This window comes from Entelurus aequoreus, linkage group LG18, assembly GCF_033978785.1.
Source record: "Entelurus aequoreus isolate RoL-2023_Sb linkage group LG18, RoL_Eaeq_v1.1, whole genome shotgun sequence".
In the NCBI taxonomy this organism is placed as follows: domain Eukaryota; kingdom Metazoa; phylum Chordata; class Actinopteri; order Syngnathiformes; family Syngnathidae; genus Entelurus; species Entelurus aequoreus.
The window spans coordinates 949,263-976,367 of NC_084748.1; the positions used below are offsets into that span (position 1 = coordinate 949,263).

At 39.0% G+C, this 27,105-nt stretch overlaps 1 protein-coding gene across 7 annotated transcripts in view; it reads right to left on the reverse strand.

Moving 5' to 3' along the window:
- Positions 1 to 27,105, reverse strand: part of LOC133633656 (zinc finger protein 271-like) — a 46,835-nt gene that overhangs the window by 16,636 nt on the left and 3,094 nt on the right. For all 7 annotated transcript variants that reach the window (XM_062026244.1, XM_062026247.1, XM_062026246.1 and 4 more), the window contains exon 3: positions 16,054 to 16,314. In XM_062026244.1, the coding sequence (XP_061882228.1) occupies positions 16,054 to 16,314 (261 nt within the window). The remainder of the gene's footprint in view (positions 1 to 16,053; positions 16,315 to 27,105) is intronic.

Here is a 27,105-nt window from a genome sequence, read left to right on the forward strand (position 1 = left end):
CCGTGCAGATCCGACTGAAAGCCCAAACAACCGCCAAAGAAATGAATATTGAAGATTTTAGAAGTGGACCATTATGGTGTGTCAGATTTATGAGACGAAAGGGACTGTCCATTAGGGCACGGACGACTCTGAGTCAGCAACTCCCTGCCGGCCACGAGGAGAAAATAACAAACTTCCGCGAATTCACACAAAGAAAAATAGACGAATATTCCATCGGACCGGACGAGATAATAAACATGGATGAAGTGCCTCTGTCCTTTGACTTGCCTCTCACAAGGACTGTTAACAAAAAAGGTGAATCGTCCATCACACTGAGAACAACTGGCCATGAGAGAACACATTTCACTTGCGTTCTGGGCTGCACAGCATCCGGACTAAAGCTTCCACTGATGGTGATTTTTAAACGGATTACTATGCCAAATGAAAAATTCCCGAAAGACATCTCCATAAAAGTCAACCAGAAAGGGTGGATGATGGAAAGCGTTATGAAGGAATGGCTGAATGAGTGCTAAGTCAAGCGACCTGGGGGATTTTTTCGCCAAAAAAAAGCACTGCTCGTTTTGGACAGCATGAGAGCCCATATAACAGATTCTGTGAAAGCAGCCATCAAGAGCACAAACTCTATTCCAGCTGTGATACCTGGGGGCACAACGAAGCATTTGCAGCCACTGGACATCAGTGTGAATCGTGCTTTTAAAGTGGCACTACGAGTTCAGTGGGAGGCATGGATGACTAACGGTGAGAAATCATTCACCAAAACTGGTCGCATGCGAAAAGCAACAGTTGCTCAAGTCTGCCAGTGGATCCTGACGGCATGGAAAAGTGTGAAAACATCCACGATCATCAACGGCTTTCGAAAAGCTGGACTGCTGCGTCGTGATGATGAAGAGGACGGCGTAACGGCTCACGAAGCCGGAGCCGTTAATTCCACTGACGAAGGAGAGAGAGTGGCTGACGACGCCATTTTGGACCTGTTCTTCTCCGACACCGACGAAGAGGATTTCGGTGGTTTTAGTACGCAGGAGGAAGACGATGACACAATGATTAAAGACTGACTAACACCGTTGTATTATTTGTACTCTGCACAAATGCTGTTCGCCATGTCAAAGATGTGAAAGTTTGATTGAAAGATTTATTGTTAATAAATGGGACGCTTTGCGTTCCCAAACAGTCATCTCTGTCCCGACAATCCCCTCCGTGGTAACAGGAACCCCTATATACTACGCTAATTACCGGTACACATCAAAACGCCTGCGGCTTATAGTCGGGTGCGGCTTATATATGGAGCAATCTGTATTTTCCCCTAAATTTAGCTGGTGCGGCTTATAGTCAGGTGCGGCTTATAGTCCGGAACTTACGGTACATGTCCAGTGTTTGGTTCGGTGTCTCCTGATAGTAGTATTGTTGATCTTCTGTCTATCCTTCCAGTCAGGGATTCATTTATTTTGTTTCTTTCTGCATTTGAGACAGATGCAATCACGTTAGCTCATGCTAAAGAGCTTCGTCGATGTATTGTCGTGGGGATAAAAGTCACTGTGAATGTCCATTTCGCCTTCTCGACTCTCATTTTCAAGAGGATATAGTATCCGAGGTGGTTTAAAATACAAATCCGTGATCCACAATAGAAAAAGGAGCGAGTGTGGAATCCAATGAGCCAGCTTGTACCTAAGTTACGATCAGAGCGAAAAAAGATATGTCTTGAACTGCATTCTAGTCCGTCACTCTAACGTTCCTCATCCACGAATCTTTCATCCTCGCTCAAATTAATGGGGTAATCGTCGCTTTCTCGCTCCGAATATCTCTCGCTCCATTGTAAACAACGGGGAATTGTGAGCAGCACTACCGCTTGTGACGTCACGCTACTTCCGGTAGGGGCAAGGCTTTTTTTTATCAGCGAGCCAAAGTTGCGAACTTTATCGTCAATTTTCTTTACTAAATCCTTTCAGCAAAAATATGGCAATATCGCGAAATGATCAAGTATGACACATAGAATGGATCTGCTATTCCCGTCTAAATGAAAAAAAATAATTTCAGTAGGCCTTTAACTATCTGTCATTTAGCTGGGGACACCTTACAACTACCTCTAGGGCTCCCCGCACTCCACTGTATGCATTCATGTATTTCTTCTTGTATTTCTAGCCTTCTTGAGACATGAAGGAGGAAAAGTATCTTCCATATGAGGAGGTGTAAACAAGTGATGACATAAATCATGGTCCCAATAACATTGCATCTAATAGCGAGCCAAATACTAGAGTCCGTGAACATTGCTCCAAAGTCAGGATTTTTTGTTGAATTTAATGTGCATAAAAAATGATCATTGACAGGTGCAAAGGCAGCAATATATGATAAAACAAGATGGCAGCTAAAGAAGGACTAAAGAAGGAATTCCCTATTCATCCCCCTCTGGCCAACATATGAAATAACAAGTGCGAGTAAGAAATTGAAATGTGCCTCCTTTGGCCAAAATGTATAAAATAAATATGTATATAGAGACATACTGTAATAACTTGAAGTAAATAATGAAGATTAAAAAAAAATTACAAACAAAACATTTAAAACAAAACGTATTAAAATTAACTAAAAGCTTTCCTTCTTTATATTTGCATAGTACGTATATATTAATGTTGTACCGTATTTTTCGCACTATAAGGCGCACCTTCAATGAATGGCATATTTCAAAACGTTGTTCATATATAAGGCGCACCTATGCATCCATTAGATGGAGCTGCGCTAAAGGGAATGTCAACAAAACAGTCAGATAGGTCAGTCAAACTTTATTAATAGATTACAAACCAGCGTTCTGACAACTCTGTTCACTCCCAAAATGAATAAACAGCTGTTTTATTATTTTCCCCAAGGTAAAGTCAGTGACGTGGTGTTTTGTTTATCTTTTAACAACAGCAAGGTATAACATGTAGTGCAACATTTATATCACATAGTGGAGGGGAACTTTCCCTGATTCAATAAACAGGTAAAAAACAGTGATACTGTTACGGTAAATCAAACAATCACAATATAGTAACACTGGAAATAGTGCAGAGCAATAACAATATATCAATAACTCAACGTTGCTCAAACGTTAATGTCACACAACACAACACAACACAACACACAAAATAAACATGTAAAGCTCACTTTATGAACTTATTCCTCATCCACGAATCCCTCCAATTCTTCGTCTTCAGTGTCCGAATTAAACAGTTGGGCAGATATGACATCCAACTCGTCGAAGTCGTCATTAATGGAGTCAGTGTGTTCCCGTGTTCTACTGCGTGACTGATCGTCTTAAGTTTAAACTCTGCGTCGTAAGCGTGTCTCTTAACAGGAGACATTTTTGGGTCTTTACATAAACACACAAATGGAAATCAAAACGGCACACCTCGCGCAGTCATATATCCCAGCATGCATCACACACTTCTTCTTCTTCTACGGGGGCGGCTGCTTACCGTAGAAGAAGAAGATCTTCTTCTACGGGGGATAATGAAGACGGGGTAAAATGAAGTCGGCGGCTGCTTACTGTGGTTGCGATTGATTGATTGATTGAAACTTTTACCTGTTAGAGGCTCAATATTGGTCCATATATAAGGCGCACCGGATTATAAGGCGCACTGTCAGCTTTTGACAAAATTGGAGGTTTTTAGATGCGCCTTATAGTGTGGAAAATATGGTAAATACACATCTTTACATATCTAGAAAGGATGGTCCTAAAGAGGTAGGCACTGTCACATCTAATAGAGAGCCAAATATTGGAGTCTGTGAACATTGCTCCAAAGTCAAGATGTGTTGTTGATTTAATGTGCATACAAAAGTGAACATTGACAGGTGCAAAGGCAGCAATATATGATAAAACAAGACGGCAGCTAAAGAAGGACTTCCCTATTCATCCCCAAAAAACCTGCCAGGTGAGCAGCTGATGTTACCACTTCTGGTGCTGACGTAAGACAACCCGCGTCCCATATGTTTTTTTTTTTTATTAAATAAGTTTATTTCCATCATATAATCAACCATCAACCATTCTGTGTGACCAGTTTAACAGTACAGATGATACATATTTAACAATCATACACATTTACACACAAAAAGAAAAGAAAAACAATGACAGAAAAAGGAATAGGCTGAAGCCAAAACTTATATTTGGGGGGATTACCCCCAATACTTCTTAGATGGAAACACAAATAATGACAACATAAAGGAAGTAGTTGAAAGCTTCAAAAATTACTTTGTAAATATTGGACCAAAATTGGAGGAAAGGATTCCAGACCCAGTTTCAATTGAGGACTATAATGATACCATAGAGCCAAATCCCAACTCCATGTTCCTCAGTAATGTGACACAGGAGGAAATAGTTATAATCCTGTAATCTAAGACTTCAACTGATTGTAATGGAATTGATATGGAAACCATAAAAAAGGTTGTAGAAGAGATTTCAGGAACATTCATGTATATTAGTAACCTATAATTTCAAATACCCAAACACAATGAAACTAGCTAAAGTTCTACCAATTTATAGGACTGGAGACAAACACCAATTTACAAATTATAGACCTGTTTCTTTACTTCCACAGTTTTCTAAAATCATTGAAAAAGTGTCCAATAACAGATGAGAGAGTTTCACAAACAAACATAGAATACTAGAAGAGAACCAATATGGATACACAGCTAATGTTTCAACTTTGATGGCTTTAATTGAAATGACAGAAGAAATGAGCAATGCAATAGATAGTAAAAAATGTGCAGCAGCAGTGTTGTTGGATCTAACTAAAGCATTTGACACAATTAATCACAATATTTTCATCCAAAAACTAGAAAGATATGGCATCAGAGGGTTGGTCTTAAACTGGATAAGAAGTTATTTAACCAACAGGAAACAATACGTGAAGCTAGGCCAACACACTTCTACAACACCAAATATATCCTGTGGTGTACCTCAGGGATCAATACTAGGACCTACATTATTCAATCTCTATATAAATGACATTTGTAAAGTTACAAAAGATTTAAAGTTAGTATTATTTGCAGATGATACAACAGTGTTTGTTCAGGAGAGAACACACAGAAGATAATACAAATAATAACAGAAGAAATGAACACATTAAAAAGATGCTTTGACAATCTTTGAATCTCAGTAAAAGTAAAATAATGCTATTTGGTAACAGTAGAAGAGAAAGTCAGACACAAATACAAATAGATGGAATAGAAATTGAAAGAGTAAATGAAACCAAATGTGTAGGTATAATAAATGATGATAAATTGAACTGAAAATGTCATATAAAAATATACAACATAAAGTAGCAAGAAACACGTCAATAATGAATAAAGCAAAACATGTTCTAGACCAAAAATGACTTCATATTCTCTACTGCTCACTAGTGTTACATATCTGACTTATTGTGTAGAAATATGGGAAATAAGTACAAAAGTACACTTCATTCATTAACTGTGTTACAAAAAAGATGAGTTAGAATAATACATCATGTTGGCTATAGACAACATACAAACACTTTATTTATTCAATCACAAATACTGAAATTCCACCACATAGTGAATTTGCAAGCAGCTAAAATGATACACAAATCAAACTATAACCTGCTAGCCAAGAATGTACAACAATTATCAACTAAAGAGGAGAAATATAATCTTAGAGAAAAATGTAATTTAAAACATTTGTATGCACGTACAACACTTAAGACCTTCAGTATATCAGTATGTGGAATTAAATGATGGAATGGATGAAGCAAAGCAATCAAACAATGTACTAATATGATCCACTTCAAGAAACTCTTCACACTTAAAGTGTTTACAAAGTACAAAGAAGAAGAACCATGACAAACATTCTCAATTTATTTCATCCATCATTCATTTTCTACATCATCTTACTCATCTCACCATATGAAATATAACTTACTTCACTCATTATTATTGATTTATTTTTATTGTGATTACTTATGGAGTATATTGTGAATACATTGAGAACAGGAAGTCAACTAAAGTTTTAGCAACTGTTATGTCAAAGAAAAGTGGTAGGATTAAATAAGCTCTGCTTCTTCCTACTCCTTTTCCAACATGTTGAAAAGACAAACTGGAAATTGTGATGTATCATGTTGTATGCATGCATGTGTGATGTATCATGTTGTATGCATGCATGTGTGATGTATCGTGTTGTATGCATGCATGTGTGATGTATCATGTTGTATGCATGCATGTGTGATGTATCATGTTGTATGCATGCATGCGTGATGTAACATGTTTTATGCATGCATGTGTGATGTATCATGCTGTATGCTTGCATGTGTGATGTATCATGTTGTATGCATGCATGTGTGATGTATCATGTTGTATACATGCATGTGTGATGTATCATGTTGTATGCATGCATGTGTGATGTATCATGTTGTATGCGTGCATGTGTGATGTATCATGTTGTATGCATGCATGTGTGATGTATCATGTTGTATGCTTGCATGTTCCAAATAAAGTCAAAGTCAAGTCAAGTCAACTAACACTTGGTGGACATTCAAGCCACAAAATGCAAATGGAGTATTGTTGGTGTATTTTGGATGGTTATAGAGGACCTCCCATTGGCTCCATTGCAAGTGGACTTTTATTTACATTTATGAGTTAGAATTAGGGCTGGGTGATGTATGGAATATACTGGATATATCGTGGGTTTGTCTCTGTGCGATATAGAAAATGACTATATGGTGATATTGGAGTATACGTTCTCACACAGTTGCTTTTAGCTGCAGGCATTACACTATAGCAGGGGTCAGCAACCTTTTTGAAACCAAGAGCTACTTCTTGGGTAGTGATTAATGCGAAGGGCTACCAGTTTGATACACACTTAAATAAATTGCCAGAAATAGCCAATTTTCTCAATTTACCTTTAACTCTATGTTATTATTAATAATGAATGATATTTATCTTTGTGGAAACACTGATCATCTTAAAAAGTTAAAGTTAAAGTTAAAGTACCAATGATTGTCACACATTCCGGGTGGCGGGGCTCTCCCTTAGAGACAGGGTGAGAAGCTCTGCCATCTGGGGGGAGCTCAAAGTAAAGCCACTGCTCCTCCACATCGAGAGGAGCCAGATGAGGTGGTTCGGGCATCTGGTCAGGATGCCACCCGAACGCCTCCCTCGGGAGGTGTTTAGGGCACGTCCAACCGGTAGGAGACCACGGGGAAGACCCAGGACACGTTGGGAAGACTATGTCTCCCGGCTGGCCTGGGAACGCCTCGGGATCCCCCGGGAGGAGCTGGACGAAGTGGCTGGGGAGAGGGAAGTCTGGGTTTCCCTGCTTAGGCTGCTGCCCCCGCGACCCGACCTCGGATAGGCAGAGGATGGATGGATGGATGGATTGTCACACACACATTAGGTGTGGTGAAATTTGTCCTCTGCATTTGACCCATCCCCTTGTTCACCCCCTGGGAGGTGAGGGGAGCAGTGGGCAGCAGTGGTGCCACACCCGGGTATCATTTTTGGTGATTTAACCCCCAATTCCAACCCTTGCTGCGGAGTGCCAAGCAGGGAAGTAATGGGTCCCATTTTTATAGTCTTTGGTATGACTCGGCCGGGGTTTGAACTCCCAACCTACCCATCTCAGGGCGGACACTCTAACCACTAGGCCACTGAGTAGGATGATTTCTCACATTAAATAAATATAGAAACAGATAAATATCAATATGCAACACTTCATTTTTATATTTTCTCTAAGTGCACATTTTTCAAATTGAACATTTTCAAATGATCACTTTTAAGACAGTCTTGTGAAATCACAATATCCCATTTTAACTAGCTAGCCACTAACATTTTTTTAAACAAATCATGAATTACTTTGCACCATGTTTGTACAAATAATAACTCATGTAAAATTAAAATTAAAATTAAAAATAATTTATGGAACATGATTAATAATTTTTCCTGATTAAGAATAATTTTAGAATTTTTATGACATGTTTTAAATAGGTTAAAATCCAATCTGCACTTTGTTAGAATATATAACAAATTGGACCAAGCTATATTTCTAACAAAGACAAATCATTATTTCTTCTAGATTTTCCAGAACAAAAATTTTAAAATAAATTCAAAAGACTTTGAAATAAGATTTAAATTTGATTCTACAGATTTTCTAGATTTGCCAGAATATTTTTTTTAAATTTTAATCATAATAAATTTGAAGAAATATTTCACAATTATTCTTCGCTGAAAAAACAGAAGCTAAAATGAAGAATTAAATTAAAATGTATTTATTATTCTTTACATTAAAAAAAATATATATACTTGAACATTGATTTAAATTGTCAGGAAAGAAGAGGAAGGAATTTAAAAGGTAAAAAGGTATATGTGTTTAAAAATCCTAAAATCATTTTTAAGGTTGTATTTTTTCTCTAAAATTGTCTTTCTGAAAGTTATAAGAAGCAAAGTAAAAAAATAAATTAATTTATTTAAACAAGTGAAGACCAAGTCTTTAAAATATTTTCTTGGATTTTCAAATTCTATTTGAGTTTTTTCTCTCTTAGAATTAGACAGTGCAATCACCCTTTTGGACCGTATAAAAGGGTGAGAGACGTGAACATCAAGGGAGGAGACGGAGAAAGACGGCGGACGGGAGGAAACCATCCTCTGCTGCCACGCAAACGACGGCGACGTGCTGCTGAAAAGCAGACGGCGGACGGAAGGAAACCATTCGTGTGCTCACATGAGAAAAAAGGCAGCTGCTGAAAAGCACGCAAAAGACTCTGTGATTGAAATAATAAAGAAGTCTAAACCGTCTCACGACAATGTCTTCCCTGGATGGTCCTGAGAACCCGCACCACAGTTAGGACTGTCACACTAGTAAAAAAATAAAATTTAAAAATGGAGGCAGGTCACTGGTAAGTGCTGCTATTGGAGCTATTTTTAGAACAGGCCAGCGGGCTACTCATCTGGTCCTTACGGGCGACCTGGTGCCCGCGGGCACCGCGTTGGTGACTCCTGCACTACAGGCTCTTCTCACTCTTTCTTGTGTCTCCTTCTCACAGAGACATAAAACAAGCGCACCTTCTTACATACGTCACATACTGTCACGTGTGCAACGTCATACGCTCTCACGGAGCAGACAGGTAGCGGCATGGTAACGTTAGCTGTGGTGCTAGTGGTAATACGAGAGAAAGAAGGTGCCAATCTGGTAACAAATGAAGGAATAATTAATTCCCAAGACAAACAGCAGGGGGTCCATCGTCTGGCGGTGGTTTGGCTTCAAGCGGGTAAATGGTGAACAGGTATGCGGCAAAAGCGTTGCTAAAAAAAGTAGCAGCACTGCTAATGTAGCATCCTTTGAAAAGTCACCCGCTAGAGAATGAGGAGTGCTTGAAACTCTGCATGTCAACATCTCCGTTCAGTGCCACACCCACAAAATGCCCAAGCAACCACTTCCACATCAACACCGTATGAAACAAATAGTCAACAACAGAAGGAGATAACGTCCGCAGGAACCTACCACATAGTGAAGGACATACACTATTTGATGTCCTATTATGCAGCTCATTTTTATTTGACACTTATTGAAATATCTTGTGTGACATCATGCACAAAAGTGCACTTTATTTGTTTTAAACTATTGTAGTGGCCTTCTGTACAAAAAGTGCACTTTAATTTAGTGTTGTTTTGATATGTCATCTTAGTGACATCATGCACAAAAGTGCACTAATAGCTTGTTTTAAAATGTCTCTGACAATCTTGCACTTTCTCTTTTGAAATGACATGAATGTTTGTGCCACTGCTTAATAACTGTTTCATAAATACACTTTTGCTAAATTGACTTAGTTGTGGTTTCCCTCTCTGCATGAAAGTTTAAATGTAGCATATATTAATGCAGTATGAAGAAGAATGTTTTAATGTAGACACATAGAATCATCATACTGCTGTGATTATATGCATCAAGTGTTCATTCAAGGCTAAGGCAAAATATCCAGATATATATGGTGTATCATGACATGGCCTAAACATATCCACATATATATGGTGTATCGTGACATGGCCTAAACATATCCACATATATATGGTGTATCATGACATGGACTGAACATATCCACATATGTATGGTGTATCGTGACATGGACTAAACATATCCACATATATATGGTGTATCGTGACATGGCCTAAACATATCCACATATATATGGTGTATCATGACATGGACTAAACATATCCACATATATATGGTGTATCGTGACATGGACTAAACATATGTGTGAAGTGAAGTGAATTGTATTTATATAGCGCTTTTCTCTAGTGACTCAAAGCGCTTTACATAGTGAAAACCCAATATCTAAGTTACATTTAAACCAGTGTGGGTGGCACTGAGAGCAGGTGGGTAAAGTGTCTTGCCCAAGGACACAACGGCAGTGACTAGGATGGCGGAAGCGGGAATCGAACCTGCAACCCTCAGGTTGATGGCACGGCCACTCTACCAACCGAGCTATACCGCCCCACATATATATGGTGTATCATGACATGGACTAAACATATCCACATATATATGGTGTATCGTGACATGGACTAAACATATCCACATATATATGGTGTATCGTGACATGGCCTAAACATATCCACATATATATGGTGTATCGTGACATGGACTAAACATATCCACATATATATGGTGTATCGTGACATGGCCTAAACATATCCACATATATATGGTGTATCATGACATGGACTAAACATATCCACATATATATGGTGTATGGTGACATGGACTAAACATATCCACATATATATGGTGTATCGTGACATGGCCTAAACATATCCACATATATATGGTGTATGGTGACATGGACTAAACATATCCACATATATATGGTGTATCGTGACATGGACTAAACATATCCACATATATATGGTGTATCGTGACATGGCCTAAACATATCCACATATATATGGTGTATCGTGACATGGACTAAACATATCCACATATATATGGTGTATCGTGACATGGCCTAAACATATCCACATATATATGGTGTATCGTGACATGGACTAAACATATCCACATATATATGGTGTATCGTGACATGGACTAAACATATCCACATATATATGGTGTATGGTGACATGGACTAAACATATCCACATATATATGGTGTATCGTGACATGGCCTAAACATATCCACATATATATGGTGTATGGTGACATGGACTAAACATATCCACATATATATGGTGTATGGTGACATGGACTAAACATATCCACATATATATGGTGTATCGTGACATGGACTAAACATATCCACATATATATGGTGTATCGTGACATGGACTAAACATATCCACATATATATGGTGTATCGTGACATGGACTAAACATATCCACATATATATGGTGTATCGTGACATGGCCTAAACATATCCACATATATATGGTGTATCGTGACATGGACTAAACATATCCACATATATATGGTGTATCGTGACATGGACTAAACATATCCACATATATATGGTGTATCGTGACATGGCCTAAACATATCCACATATATATGGTGTATCGTGACATGGACTAAACATATCCACATATATATGGTGTATCGTGACATGGCCTAAACATATCCACATATATATGGTGTATGGTGACATGGATTAAACATATCCACATATATATGGTGTATCGTGACCTGGACTAAACATATCCACATATATATGGTGTATCGCAACATGGACTAACATATCCACATATATATGGTGTATCGTGACATGGCCTAAACATATCCACATATATATGGTGTATCGTGACATGGACTAAACATATCCACATATATATGGTGTATCGTGACATGGCCTAAACATATCCACATATATATGGTGTATCGTGACATGGACTAAACATATCCACATATATATGGTGTATCATGACATGGACTAAACATATCCACATATATATGGTGTATCGTGACATGGACTAAACATATCCACATATATATGGTGTATCGTGACATGGCCTAAACATATCCACATATATATGGTGTATCGTGACATGGACTAAACATATCCACATATATATGGTGTATCGTGACATGGCCTAAACATATCCACATATATATGGTGTATCATGACATGGACTAAACATATCCACATATATATGGTGTATGGTGACATGGACTAAACATATCCACATATATATGGTGTATCGTGACATGGCCTAAACATATCCACATATATATGGTGTATGGTGACATGGACTAAACATATCCACATATATATGGTGTATCGTGACATGGACTAAACATATCCACATATATATGGTGTATCGTGACATGGCCTAAACATATCCACATATATATGGTGTATCGTGACATGGACTAAACATATCCACATATATATGGTGTATCGTGACATGGCCTAAACATATCCACATATATATGGTGTATCGTGACATGGACTAAACATATCCACATATATATGGTGTATCGTGACATGGACTAAACATATCCACATATATATGGTGTATGGTGACATGGACTAAACATATCCACATATATATGGTGTATCGTGACATGGACTAAACATATCCACATATATATGGTGTATCGTGACATGGCCTAAACATATCCACATATATATGGTGTATCGTGACATGGACTAAACATATCCACATATATATGGTGTATCGTGACATGGACTAAACATATCCACATATATATGGTGTATCGTGACATGGCCTAAACATATCCACATATATATGGTGTATCGTGACATGGACTAAACATATCCACATATATATGGTGTATCGTGACATGGCCTAAACATATCCACATATATATGGTGTATCGTGACATGGCCTAAACATATCCACATATATATGGTGTATCGTGACATGGACTAAACATATCCACATATATATGGTGTATCGTGACATGGACTAAACATATCCACATATATATGGTGTATCGTGACATGGCCTAAACATATCCACATATATATGGTGTATCGTGACATGGCCTAAACATATCCACATATATATGGTGTATCGTGACATGGACTAAACATATCCACATATATATGGTGTATCGTGACATGGACTAAACATATCCACATATATATGGTGTATCGTGACATGGCCTAAACATATCCACATATATATGGTGTATCGTGACATGGACTAAACATATCCACATATATATGGTGTATCGTGACATGGACTAAACATATCCACATATATATGGTGTATCGTGACATGGCCTAAACATATCCACATATATATGGTGTATGGTGACATGGATTAAACATATCCACATATATATGGTGTATCGTGACCTGGACTAAACATATCCACATATATATGGTGTATCGTGACATGGACTAACATATCCACATATATATGGTGTATCGTGACATGGCCTAAACATATCCACATATATATGGTGTATCGTGACATGGACTAAACATATCCACATATATATGGTGTATCGTGACATGGCCTAAACATATCCACATATATATGGTGTATCGTGACATGGACTAAACATATCCACATATATATGGTGTATCGTGACATGGACTAAACATATCCACATATATATGGTGTATCGTGACATGGCCTAAACATATCCACATATATATGGTGTATCATGACATGGCCTAAACATATCCACATATATATGGTGTATCATGACATGGCCTAAACATATCCACATATATATGGTGTATCGTGACATGGACTAAACATATCCACATATATATGGTGTATCGTGACATGGCCTAAACATATCCACATATATATGGTGTATCATGACATGGACTAAACATATCCACATATATATGGTGTATCGTGACATGGACTAAACATATCCACATATATATGGTGTATCGTGACATGGCCTAAACATATCCACATATATATGGTGTATCGTGACATGGACTAAACATATCCACATATATATGGTGTATCGTGACATGGCCTAAACATATCCACATATATATGGTGTATCGTGACATGGCCTAAACATATCCACATATATATGGTGTATCGTGACCTGGACTAAACATATCCACATATATATGGTGTATCGTGACATGGCCTAAACATATCCACATATATATGGTGTATCGTGACATGGACTAAACATATCCACATATATATGGTGTATCGTGACATGGACTAAACATATCCACATATATATGGTGTATCGTGACATGGCCTAAACATATCCACATATATATGGTGTATCGTGACATGGACTAAACATATCCACATATATATGGTGTATCGTGACATGGCCTAAACATATCCACATATATATGGTGTATGGTGACATGGATTAAACATATCCACATATATATGGTGTATCGTGACCTGGACTAAACATATCCACATATATATGGTGTATCGTGACATGGACTAACATATCCACATATATATGGTGTATCGTGACATGGCCTAAACATATCCACATATATATGGTGTATCGTGACATGGACTAAACATATCCACATATATATGGTGTATCGTGACATGGCCTAAACATATCCACATATATATGGTGTATCGTGACATGGACTAAACATATCCACATATATATGGTGTATCGTGACATGGACTAAACATATCCACATATATATGGTGTATCGTGACATGGACTAAACATATCCACATATATATGGTGTATCGTGACATGGCCTAAACATATCCACATATATATGGTGTATCGTGACATGGCCTAAACATATCCACATATATATGGTGTATCGTGACATGGCCTAAACATATCCACATATATATGGTGTATCGTGACATGGACTAAACATATCCACATATATATGGTATATCGTGACATGGCCTAAACATATCCACATATATATGGTGTATCGTGACATGGACTAAACATATCCACATATATATGGTGTATCGTGACATGGACTAAACATATCCACATATATATGGTATATCGTGACATGGACTAAACATATCCACATATATATGGTGTATCGTGACATGGCCTAAACATATCCACATATATATGGTGTATCGTGACATGGCCTAAACATATCCACATATATATGGTGTATGGTGACATGGACTAAACATATCCACATATATATGGTATATCGTGACATGGCCTACAGTGTTTCCCATAAACTGCCAAGATACCTGTGGCGGTGGGGGCGTGGCTATGGGCGTGGTCACCATGCCATCGTTGAGTAATTTGCATAATTTACTACAATAATATGATTTTCTCTAAAAAGGCTAAAAAAATGTATACTTACTAATTAATAATAACAGTTTTGTTTTATCCATCCATCCATCCATCCATTTTACAATATAATTACAACACTTTATGAACATATTTATATACAGATTTGAACAATAAGTTATTCACTGAAATATATTTATTAATTGTGGTTCTTACAAAAAATATATCTTATAAAAATATAAAAGCTAAAATGTCTCTTAAAGCTCTGCCCCTTTAATTAGTGCATACTAAATAATTTAACTTTAGCCTACTACTACAACCATATTATTTACCAGCAACATAAAGTGAAGCAGAGGTGTCCTGCCACAGTCAGTAACAAATAAACAGAAAACCGTTCGTGGTGGTAGATAAAATTTAAATTATTTTTTATTTTTATTTTATTTTTGTGGCGGCCTTAATTCTTTCGTGGCAGGCCGCTACAAATAAATGAATGTGTGGGAAACACTGGACTAAACATATCCACATATATATGGTGTATCGTGACATGTCCTAAACATATCAACATACAGTATATATGGTGTATCGTGACATGGCCTAAACATATCCACATATTAATAAAAGGCCATATCGCCCAGCCCTAATTAGAATGTTATTTTTTTTATATATCCACCCTCATGTATGCACTCATGTATCCACCCTCATAATGATTGTGAACGATAGAAAAATTCCCCCAAAAAGTGCAGTTCCCCTCTAAATTGCAATGATTAGATTTAAGACTTGAAGTGTATGAGCATGAAGTGATGAAGCCTACTTGGATGAGTGTTCTAAGACAAAGTGAACAGTCCAGTTGTGATGCCCTGAGAATAAAATGATATGTGCTTACTTGGACTGTGATGAAGCTGTGAGGACTCAGGTGCTTTGTCTTCATGCTCTTCAGTCTTCACAGAGACAACAGTCAGTGGAAACTTGCTGACATCATCCTCCTCCTGCCCTACAACACACCCTCCTTCCTCTTCCTCTTTCATGTGTGGCTCCTCCTCTTCCTCTTTCATGTGGGGGGGCTGTGGATCCTCCTCTTCCTCTTTAATGTAAGTGGGCTGTGGATCATCATCTTCCTCTTTAATGTGAAGGGGCTGTTGAACGTCTGTTGGGTAAATAAGTAAATAAGATAAAGAGAGAATAGAAATAGTTTTGGACTGACACTGTTAACACAATGACATATTTGTGTTTTTTCGTGTGTTGTGTTAAAAGTGTGTAGCAAAACAACCAATACAAACACGGGAAATACTTATTTTTGTCCCAGCCACTAAAATTAATTCAAAAGTGAGTACAAAAACAGACTTGGAAATTTGATGAGGAGCAAGTTTTTTTTATAAGTACAAGGCAGCATTGATTGAGGCATTCTTAACTTTACACTCACCGATATAAAGTGTGTAAATATTTTATTCTGTATTCGGTCTATGACACCTAAACTTTATCTCTAAACTTAGAATGACGTCTGGAACTCAAGATAGTTCCACATGTCTGGGAACGCCACCGACGGATAATCCTTGATATTACTCAACAAATCTTTAGGGATCTATTCCGTTTCATAATTAGATTTTTTTCTCGTATCTGCTTTTTGCAGGAAGAACTCGGCCAGGGGTGTTTAAACTAATTTTAGATGGGGGGCCACATGGAGGAAGATTTACTCCAAGTTGGCCGGACTGGTAAAATTAGGGCAAGATAATGTAAAAATAAAGACAACTGCAGATTGTTTTCTTTGTTCAAAAATAGAACAAACACATTCTGAAAATGTACAAATCATGTTGCTGTTTTTTTTTACATACAATAGTATTCTATCTTTAGTTGTCCTTTTTTACACTTTCAGAATCAATTATGTGATAATGTTCATCAGTCAACTCATTGGTGTTCATTTTCAATCTATCAAGATAAATAAATAATATCAAAATCAAATTACAGAATGTTATTAATGTAGTTTGCTCATTTTCCCCGACTGATGCGCTAACATCATGTGTTTTAGTTGTGTTTTACATATGTAGCATCATCTACAAAGATACAAAGAATTGCTATTGCGACATCTAGAGGACACATTTAGAACAGCAGTTTCTTTCATTCAAAAATGTCGACTCATTTTTGTACTTAGCAAACTCATCCCATCTCATTCACTCATTCACACACTGATGGCGGGATCTGCCACGCAAGGCGCTTACCACGACCCATCAGGAGCAAGGGTGAAGTGTCCTGCTCAAGGACACAACAGACGTGACTAGGTTGGTAGAAGGTGGGGATTGAACCAGGAACCCTCAGGCACGGCCACTCTACCAACCGTGCCACTAGCCTTCCACCATCGACCTGCCTACTAGCCTTCCACCATCGACCTGCCTGCTAGCCTTCCACCATCGACGTGCCTGCTAGCCTTCCACCATCGACCTGCCTGCTAGCCTTCCACCATCGACCTGCCTGCTAGCCTTCCACCATCGACCTGCCTGCTAGCCTTCCACCATCGACGTGCCTGCTAGCCTTCCACCATCGACCTGCCTGCTAGCCTTCCACCATCGACCTGCCTACTAGCCTTCCACCATCGACCTGCCTGCTAGCCTTCCACCATCGACCTGCCTGCTAGCCTTCCACCATCGACCTGCCTGCTAGCCTTCCACCATCGACCTGCCTACTAGCCTTCCACCATCGACCTGCCTGCTAGCCTTCCACCATTGACGTGCCTGCTAGCCTTCCACCATGGACCTGCCTACTAGCCTTCCACCATCGACCTGCCTGCTAGCCTTCCACCATCGACCTGCCTGCTAGCCTTCCACCATCGACCTGCCTGCTAGCCTTCCACCATCAACCTGCCTACAAGCCTTCCACCATCAACCTGCCTACAAGCCTTCCACCATCGGCCTGTCTACCAGCCTTCCACCATCGACCTGCCTACTAGCCTTCCACCATCGGCCTGTCTACCAGCCTTCCACCATCAACCTGCCTACTAGCCTTCCACCATCGACCTGCCTGCTAGCCTTCCACCATCAACCTGCCTACTAGCCTTCCACCATCGACCTGCCTGCTAGCCTTCCACCGTCGACCTGCTTGCTAGCCTTCCACCATCGACCTGCCTACTAGCCTTCCATCGACCTGCTGTTTGCCTCCAGCCATTGGCTTCGTCTACGGGCTTCCACCCGTCGGCCTTGGTTGCCAGTCTTCAGCCCTGTCTGCTAACATCTTCAAAAGTGGTGAAACAAGTGGAACTTCTCCTCTCACTATGTCACACATTATTATATTGTGTTTTATACTTTTGTGTGGTTTTACTGGTGTCTCAAATGGGTCTGGTCACCCCCACTCACGAGCTATGCTACTTCAAGATGCACAGTTTGACATATTTGATAATTTGACATTTCATTATAGTGGCAGCTACAAAATAACCTCGGCCTTATCTCAGTTGAAGATTTCTGTGACTTTGGACAAAACAAAATGGCTGCATACTATGGTAGAGTCCATTCATTCTTATTGTTTCCTTGTTTTGAGAGATCACGTCAACATTACTGCATTCTCCCCTATTGTGAGCACTTACTTTCACAGATTAAAGGCCTACTGAAAGCCACTACTAGCGACCACGCAGTCTGATAGTTTATATATCAATGATGAAATCTTAACATTGCAACACAAGCCAATACGGCCGGGTTAACTTATAAAGTGCAATTTTAAATTTCCCGCTAAACTTCCGGTTCGAAACGCCTCTGAGGATGACGTATGCGCGTGACGTAGCCAGTAGAACACAGGTATGGCTTCCACATTGAAGCCAATACGAAATAGCTGTTTTCATCTCATTCTGGATGTATTCTGGACATCTGTGTTGGTGAATCTGTTGCAATTATGTTCATTGCATTATGGAGAAAGAAGCTGAGCAAGCAAAGAAGAAAGTTTTCGGTGCAAAGCGGATGTATTTTGCGAGGGAAGTCAGCAGCAACACAACACAGCCGGTGTTTCATTGTATACATTCCCGAAAGATGCAGTCAAGATCGAAGAACTCGGATAACAGAGACTCTAACCAGGAGGACTTTTGACTTCGTTACACAGACGCCTGTAGAGAACTGGGACAACACAGACTCTTACCAGGATTACTTTAATTTGGATGACAAAGACGCAGACGTGCTACCGTGAGTATGCAGCTTTGGCTTCCAAACATTTGATTGCTTGCCCGTACGTGCGCGTCACGTACGTGACTTTGTTTGCATATATAAGCTTTATGAACCTTGGGTTAGGTGAACGGTCTTTTGGGCTGAGTGATTGTGTGTGTTGATCAGGTGTTTGAATTGCATTGGCGTGTTCTATGGAGCTAGGAGCTAGCATAGGAGCTAAGAGCCAGCATAACAAACACCTAGGTGTTTTAATGCAGGATTAATTTGTGACATATTAAATATAAGCCTGGTTGTGTTGTGGCTAATAGAGTAGATATATGTCTTGTGTTTATTTACTGTTTTAGTCATTCCCAGCTGAATATCAGGTACCGTGAGTAGCAGCTGCGCTTCCAAACATTTGATCGCTTGCCAGTATGTGCGCGTCACGTACGTTACTTTGTTTAAATATATAAGCTTTATGAACCTTGGGTTAGGTGAACGGTCTTTTGGGCTGAGTGATTGTGTGTGTTGATCAGGTGTTTGAATTGGATTGGCGGCTTATATGGAGCTAGGAGCTAGCATAGGAGCTAGGAGCTAGCATAACAAACACCTAGGTGTTTTTATGCAGGATTAATTTGTGGCATATTAAATACAAGCCTGGTTGTGTTGTGGCTAATAGAGTACCGTATTTTCCGCACCATAAGCCGCCCCGTGTTGTAAGTTGCACCTTCAATGAATGGCATATTTCAAAACTTTGTTTACCTATTAGCCGCCCCGTGTTATTAGCCGCACCTACGCTGCGCTAAAGGGAATGTCAACAAAACAGTCGGATAGGTCAGTCAAACTTTAATAATATATTACAAACCAGCGTTCTAACAACTCTGTTCACTACCAAAATGTAATGTGCAAATGTGCAATCACAAAAATAGTAACACTCAAAATAGTGCAGAGCAATAGCAACATCAATAACTCAACGTTGCTCATACGTTAGTGTCACACAACACACAAAATAAACATTTAAAGCTCACTTTCTGAAGTTATTACTCATCCACAAATCCCTCGAATTATTCTTCTTCGGTGTGCTTCACTTGTTTTTTGACACCATCTGTGATGTGGACGCGCATGCAGTCATAGATCAACAGGGACGGAGCTGCGTGAAAAAAGTCACTCGGTCTCTTCGCTCATTTTTTCTTCATCCATCCATCCCTTCGAGTTAGCTTTTATGATGACGCCGGCTGGAAAGTTCTCTTTTGGCAAGGTCTTCCTTTTGAATATCACCGTGGATGGAAGTTTCTGGCCGTTAGCATGGCAAGCTAGAACCACGGTGAAGGACGACTTCTCATTCCCTGTGGTGTGAATATTCACCGTACGTGTTCCCGTTGTATCCACAGTGCGGTTCACGGGAATATCAAAAGTCAGTGGAACCTTGTACGCGTGTCTCTTAGTAGGAGACATTTTGTGGTCTTTACAGAAACACACAAAACAAATGAAACGTAATATCCGAGCGCTTCTTCTTCTACGGGGGCGGGTGCTCACCTTGGCGGTTGCTTACCGTAGAAGAAGAAGCGCTTCCTCTTTTACGGGGAAAAAAGATGGCGGCTGTTTACCGTAGTTGCGAGACCTAAACTTTATGAAAATAAATATTAATATTAATCCATATATAAGGCGCACCGGGTTATTAGCCGCACTGTCTGCTTTTGAGAAAAATTGTGTTTTTTAGGTGCGGCTTATGGTGCGGAAAATACGGTATATATATGTCTTGTGTTTATTTACTGTTGTAGTCATTCCCAGCTGAATATCAGGTCACCCCCGCCTCTCACAGCATCTTCCCTATCTGAATCGCTTCCACTCCCCACTAGTCCTTCACTTGCACTTTACTCATCCACAAATCTTTCATCCTCGCTCAAATTAATGGGGAAATCGTCGCTTTCTCGGTCCGAATCTCTCTCACTTCATGCGGCCATCATTGTAAACAATAGGGAACTTTGCGTATATGTTCAACTGACTACGTCACGCTACTTCCGGTAGGGGCAAGCCTTTTTTTTTTATCAGATACCAAAAGTTGCGATCTTTATCGTCGTTGTTCTATACTAAATCCTTTCAGCAAAAATATGGCTATATCGCGAAATGATCAAGTATGACACATAGAATAGATCTGCTATCCCCGTTTAAATAAAAAAAATTCATTTCAGTAGGCCTTTAAAGACCGACTCAAAAGATGGTAACTTTAAGCGCAAATGTTTAGTTATATTATTGTTATTGCTCTCAGGAAATGTTGAGACTAATCCAGGCCCTGATACACCTACACAATGTTTTACACCTGCGGATTTTAAAACTAGATCTGATCTTGGGATTATTCATATCAATGTTCGGAGTTTACTCCCTAAACTGGATATGATAACGATCTGGATAAACTCAACAAATGCTGATATTGCAGTCTTATCTGAAACTTGTCTTAAACAATCTGTGCTTGATAAAGATATTTACATTCATGGCTATAATGTTTATCGTACTCACCGACAAAGAAAAGGTGGTGGAGTGGCCATATATATTAAGCGGAGGTTTGATGTTAAATTAGTGCTCTCTGAATCAGTAAGTAAAGAACTTGATCTGTTAGCACTTAAAATTGAATTAGCTAGAAATCACCACATTATGGTAGTGGGGTGTTATAGGCCTCCATCCGCCCCTAGTAATTCCCTATCTACTCTTGTGAAGCTTCTGTCTCAACTGAAATACAATGAAATAGTGATTTGAACTGGGACTGGCTCACATCTGTGTCTGACTCTTTGAAAGCACAGTGTGAATCTCTAAATTTAACACAATTAATTAACTCAGCTACAAGACCTAATCCTAAATGCCCTCAAAACGCTACACTCATTGACTTAATTCTAACAAATATGCCCTTTAAATGTGTTGCATCTGTTGTTTTCCCTAATGATGTGAGTGATCATTGTGTGATTGCAGTAGTGCGAGACACAAGGATTCCTAAAAGCAAGCCTCGTCTTCTTGAAAAACGTAATATTAAATTATTTGAGACGCAAGCTTTTTTACATGACTTGCATCTTTTTAATTGGGATAGAATTGCTCTTTTTGATAATGTTGAACTGGCTTGGAAATATTTTCACAAAAACTTATTGAGTATAGTGAACAAACATGCCCCTTTTTAGAAAATGTAGGGTTAAAGGACGTGACAATCAGTGGTTTACATCGGACCTGTCAGATGTATTGCATGAGCGTAATGCTGCTTGGGCCAGGGCACGCAAGTCAGGGTTAGAAGCAGATTGGTTAAATTTTAGACAATTAAGAAATCCATTTACCTCTCTCCTTCGGAAAGTCAAATCAGAATTTTATTTCTCCACAACAACTGAAAACCTCAAACACCCAAAGAAGTTTTGGAAAATCATCAAATCTTTGTCCGCCTGCTGTAATTCAGTCAATGTCCCACCTAGTATACTTGTTGATGGTGTCAGAGTAAGTGACAGAAGAGAAATGGGTAGTCATTGTAATAATCATTTTATTTTGTCTGGTTTTCTCTATAATTCTGACAACTCTACTGAAGTTCCGCTAACTCTGGAAAGAACCGTTGAAAATACCCAGGTTTTTAACTTTATGCCCTTTACCACAACAGAGGTCATGAGGGCTCTAAAACAACTTAAACCTAGAAAGCCAGCTAGCTCAGATAAGTTGGAGCCGCAGCTGAAATTATAGCTGGACCACTGACTCACATTTTTAACCTTACTCTAATTTCAAATGAAATCCCCTTGGATTGGAAATCTGCCCTTGTAATCCCCCTATTAAAAGGAGGTGACCCTAGTAATCTAAATAATTACAGACCGATCTCTAAACTCTCTGTTCTGGCAAAAGTGCTTGAATCCCTTATCAGTGAACAGATAGAAGACGTTTTGGACACCAACTTTATTCTGTCACCATTTCAGTCAGGTTTTGGCAGAAATCACAGTACTGTTACTGCTGCTATGAAGTTTATAAATGATGTAACTGAAGCTCTTGACAAGAAGCAGTACTGTCTGTCCCTCTTTATTGACTTTTCAAAGGCATTTGATACTGTTGATCATGTCATTTTAATCAAACGTCTTTCAGCTATTGCTTTTTCTCAGCAAGCAGTTGGATGGTTTGCAAATGACCTCACAAGTAGAACTCAGGCTGTTCAGATAGAGGGTTCCTTCTCGGACGTACTACAAGTGGAAAAGGGTGTACCTCAAGGTTCTGTGTTGGGCCCATTATTATTCACTATTTACATAAATAATCTTGGACAGAATATTCTGAACTCAACTTTCCATTCTATTCACTATTTACATAAATAATCTTGGACAGAATATTCTGAACTCAACTTTCCATTCCTACGCTGATGATACTGTCATATACTGCACAGCACCCATTCCTGCCGAGGCCTCTAAATATTGTGGCTTGTGCAGCTCTTTGAGACATTTGTGATTTAGGGCTATATAAATAAACATTGATTGATTGATTGATGCATTTGACAGAGTGCAAGAACAACTTTGCTATCTTCAACTGCTTTTAAATGCAGAGAAAACAAAGTGTATGTTCTTTACCACATCAAAAACTGTAAGATCAGCACTGTGTGACAACATTTGAACAAGAAATGGGCAACAAATTGTGTTAGTATCTTCTTTTAAATATTTAGGATTTTTAATTGATGACCACTTGAGTTTTAAGGAGCACATTCAGTATGTTGTAAAACAAAACCTGAAACTTTTACTGGGATTTTATTATAGAAACAAGTCTTGCTTTTCTTTTACTGTGAAACAGAAATTGGTGGAAACAACCGTTTTACCTGTTATTGACTATGGAGATGTGTTGTACATGAATGCTACTGCTGCTTGTCTCCACAAGCTGGATAGTGTGTACCACGGGGCACTGAGATTCATCACCAACTTAGTCACCATTGTGTGTTATACTCAGTGGTTAACTTACTCACCATTGTGTGTTATACTGAATGGCTAACTTACTCACCATTGTGTGTTATACTCAATGGCTAACTTACTCAACATTGTGTGTTGTACTCAATGGTTAACTTACTCACCACTGTGTGTTATACTCAGTGGTTAACTTACTCACCATTGTGTGTTATACTCAATGGTTAACTTATTCACCATTGTGTTTTATACTCAATGGTTAACTTACTCACCACTGTGTGTTATACTCAGTGGTTAACTTACTCACCATTGTGTGTTATACTCAATGGTTAACTTATTCACCATTGTGTTTTATACTCAATGGTTAACTTAAGGCCTACTGAAATGAATTTTTTTTATTTAAACGGGGATAGCAGATCTATTCTATGTGTCATACTTGATCATTTCGCGATATTGCCATATTTTTGCTGAAAGGATTTAGTATAGAACAACGACGATAAAGATTGCAACTTTTGGTATCTGATAAAAAAAAGGCTTGCCCCTACCGGAAGTAGCGTGACGTAGTCAGTTGAACATATACGCAAAGTTCCCTATTGTTTACAATGATGGCCGCATGAAGTGAGAGAGATTCGGACCGAGAAAGCGACAATTTCCCCATTAATTTGAGCGAGGATGAAAGATTTGTGGATGAGTAAAGTGCAAGTGAAGGACTAGTGGGGAGTTGAAGCTATTCAGATAGGGAAGATGCTGTGAGAGGCGGGGGTGACCTGATATTCAGCTGGGAATGACTACAACAGTAAATAAACACAAGACATATATATACTCTATTAGCCACAACACAACCAGGCTTATATTTAATATGCCACAAATTAATCCTGCATAAAAACACCTGCGTGTTTGTTATGCTAGCTCCTAGCTCCTCTGCTAGCTCCTAGCTCCATAGAACACGCCAATACAATACAAACACCTGATCAACACACACAATCACTCAGCCCAAAAGACCGTTTACCTAACCCAAGGTTCATAAAGCTTATATATTTTTAAAAAGTTACGTACGTGACGCGCACATACGGTCAAGTTATCGAATGTTTAGCAGCCAAGGCTGCATACTCACGGTACCTGATATTCAGCTGGGAATGACTACAACAGTAAATAAACACAAGACATATATATACTCTATTAGCCACAACACAACCAGGCTTATATTTAATATGCCACAAATTAATCCTGCATAATAACACCTGCGTGTTTGTTATGCTAGCTCCTAGCTCCTCTGCTAGCTCCTAGCTCCATAGAACACGCCAATACAATTCAAACACATGATCAACACACACAATCACTCAGCCCAAAAGACCGTTCACCTAACCCAAGGTTCATAAAGCTTATATATTTTAAAAAAGTTACGTACATACGCAAAAAAAAGCCAAAGCTGCATACTCACAGTAGCACGTCTGCGTCTTTGTCATCCAAATCAAAGTAATCCTGGTAAGAGTCTGTGTTGTCCCAGTTCCCTACAGGCGTCTGTGTATCCAAATCAAAAGTCCTCCTGGTTAGAGTCTCTGTTATCCGAGTTCTTCCATCTTGACTGCATCTTTCGGGAATGTAAACAAAGAAGCGCCGGCTGTGTACTGTTGTGGCTGACTACGTTCGAAAAATACGTCCATTTCGCACCGACAACTTTCTTCTTTGCTTGCTTGGCTTCCTTCTCCATAATGCAATGAACATGATTGAAACAGATTCACGAACACAGATGTCCAGAATACTGTGGAATTATGAAATGAAAACAGAGCTTTTTCATATCGGCTTCAATGTGGAAGGCATACCCGTGTTCGTCGGGCTACGTCACACGCATACGTCATCCTCAGAGGCGTTTCGAACCGGAAGTTTAGCGGCAAATTTAAAATGTCACTTTATAAGTTAACCCGGCCGTATTGGCATGTGTTATAATGTTAAGATTTCATCATTGATATATAAACTATCAGACTGCGTGGTCGGTAGTAGTGGGTTTCAGTAGGCCTTTACTCACCATTGTGTGTTATACTCAATGGTTAACTTACTCACCATTGTGTGTTATACTCAAAGGCTAACTTACTCACCATTGTGTGTTATACGCAATGGTTAACTTACTCACCATTGTGTGTTATACTCAAAGGCTAACTTACTCACCATTGTGTGTTATACGCAATGGTTAACTGGACATCTTTATGTGCTCGACGCCTCAATCATTGGTATGTGTTCATCTACAAAACCATTCTGGGTATCACCCCGTCTTATCTGTCTTGTCTTTTAACAAAGAAACAAGAAGTCACAATCTTCTTTCAATGAATGTTCTGCAATTTTCCGTCCCCAAAGTAAGAACTGAACTGGGCAAGAAAGCATTTAGGTTTTCAGCAGCGAAGGCTTGGAATAACCTACAATCCAATATTCAACTTCAAACCCTTGTTACATTGAATGAGTTTAAAGCTTCTGTGAAAGGACTGCAGTCTACCTTGTCTGTATGCACATGTGTTATGTCAGCAAGTTTTAATGTTGTACATGTCATGTTTTATGTGTTGTTTACTGTTTTTAATGTAACCTTGCTGCTGCCCTCCTGGCCAGGTCTCCCTTGGAAAAGAGATATTTGATCTCAATGGGATTTTTACCTGGTTAAATAAAGAAAAAAAACAAACAAAAAAAAAACAGCTGTTTATTTGAAGTCTTAAAGGCCTACTGAAAGCCACTACTACCGAACACGCAGTCTGATAGTTTATATATCAATGATGAAATCTTAACATTGCAACACATGCCAATACGGCCGGGTTAGATTAGTAAAGTGCAATTTTAAATTTCCCGCGAAATATTCTGCTGAAAACGTCTCGGTATGATGACGTTTGCGCGTGACGTCACGGATTGTGCGCACATATTGGGACACCATTGTGGCCAGCT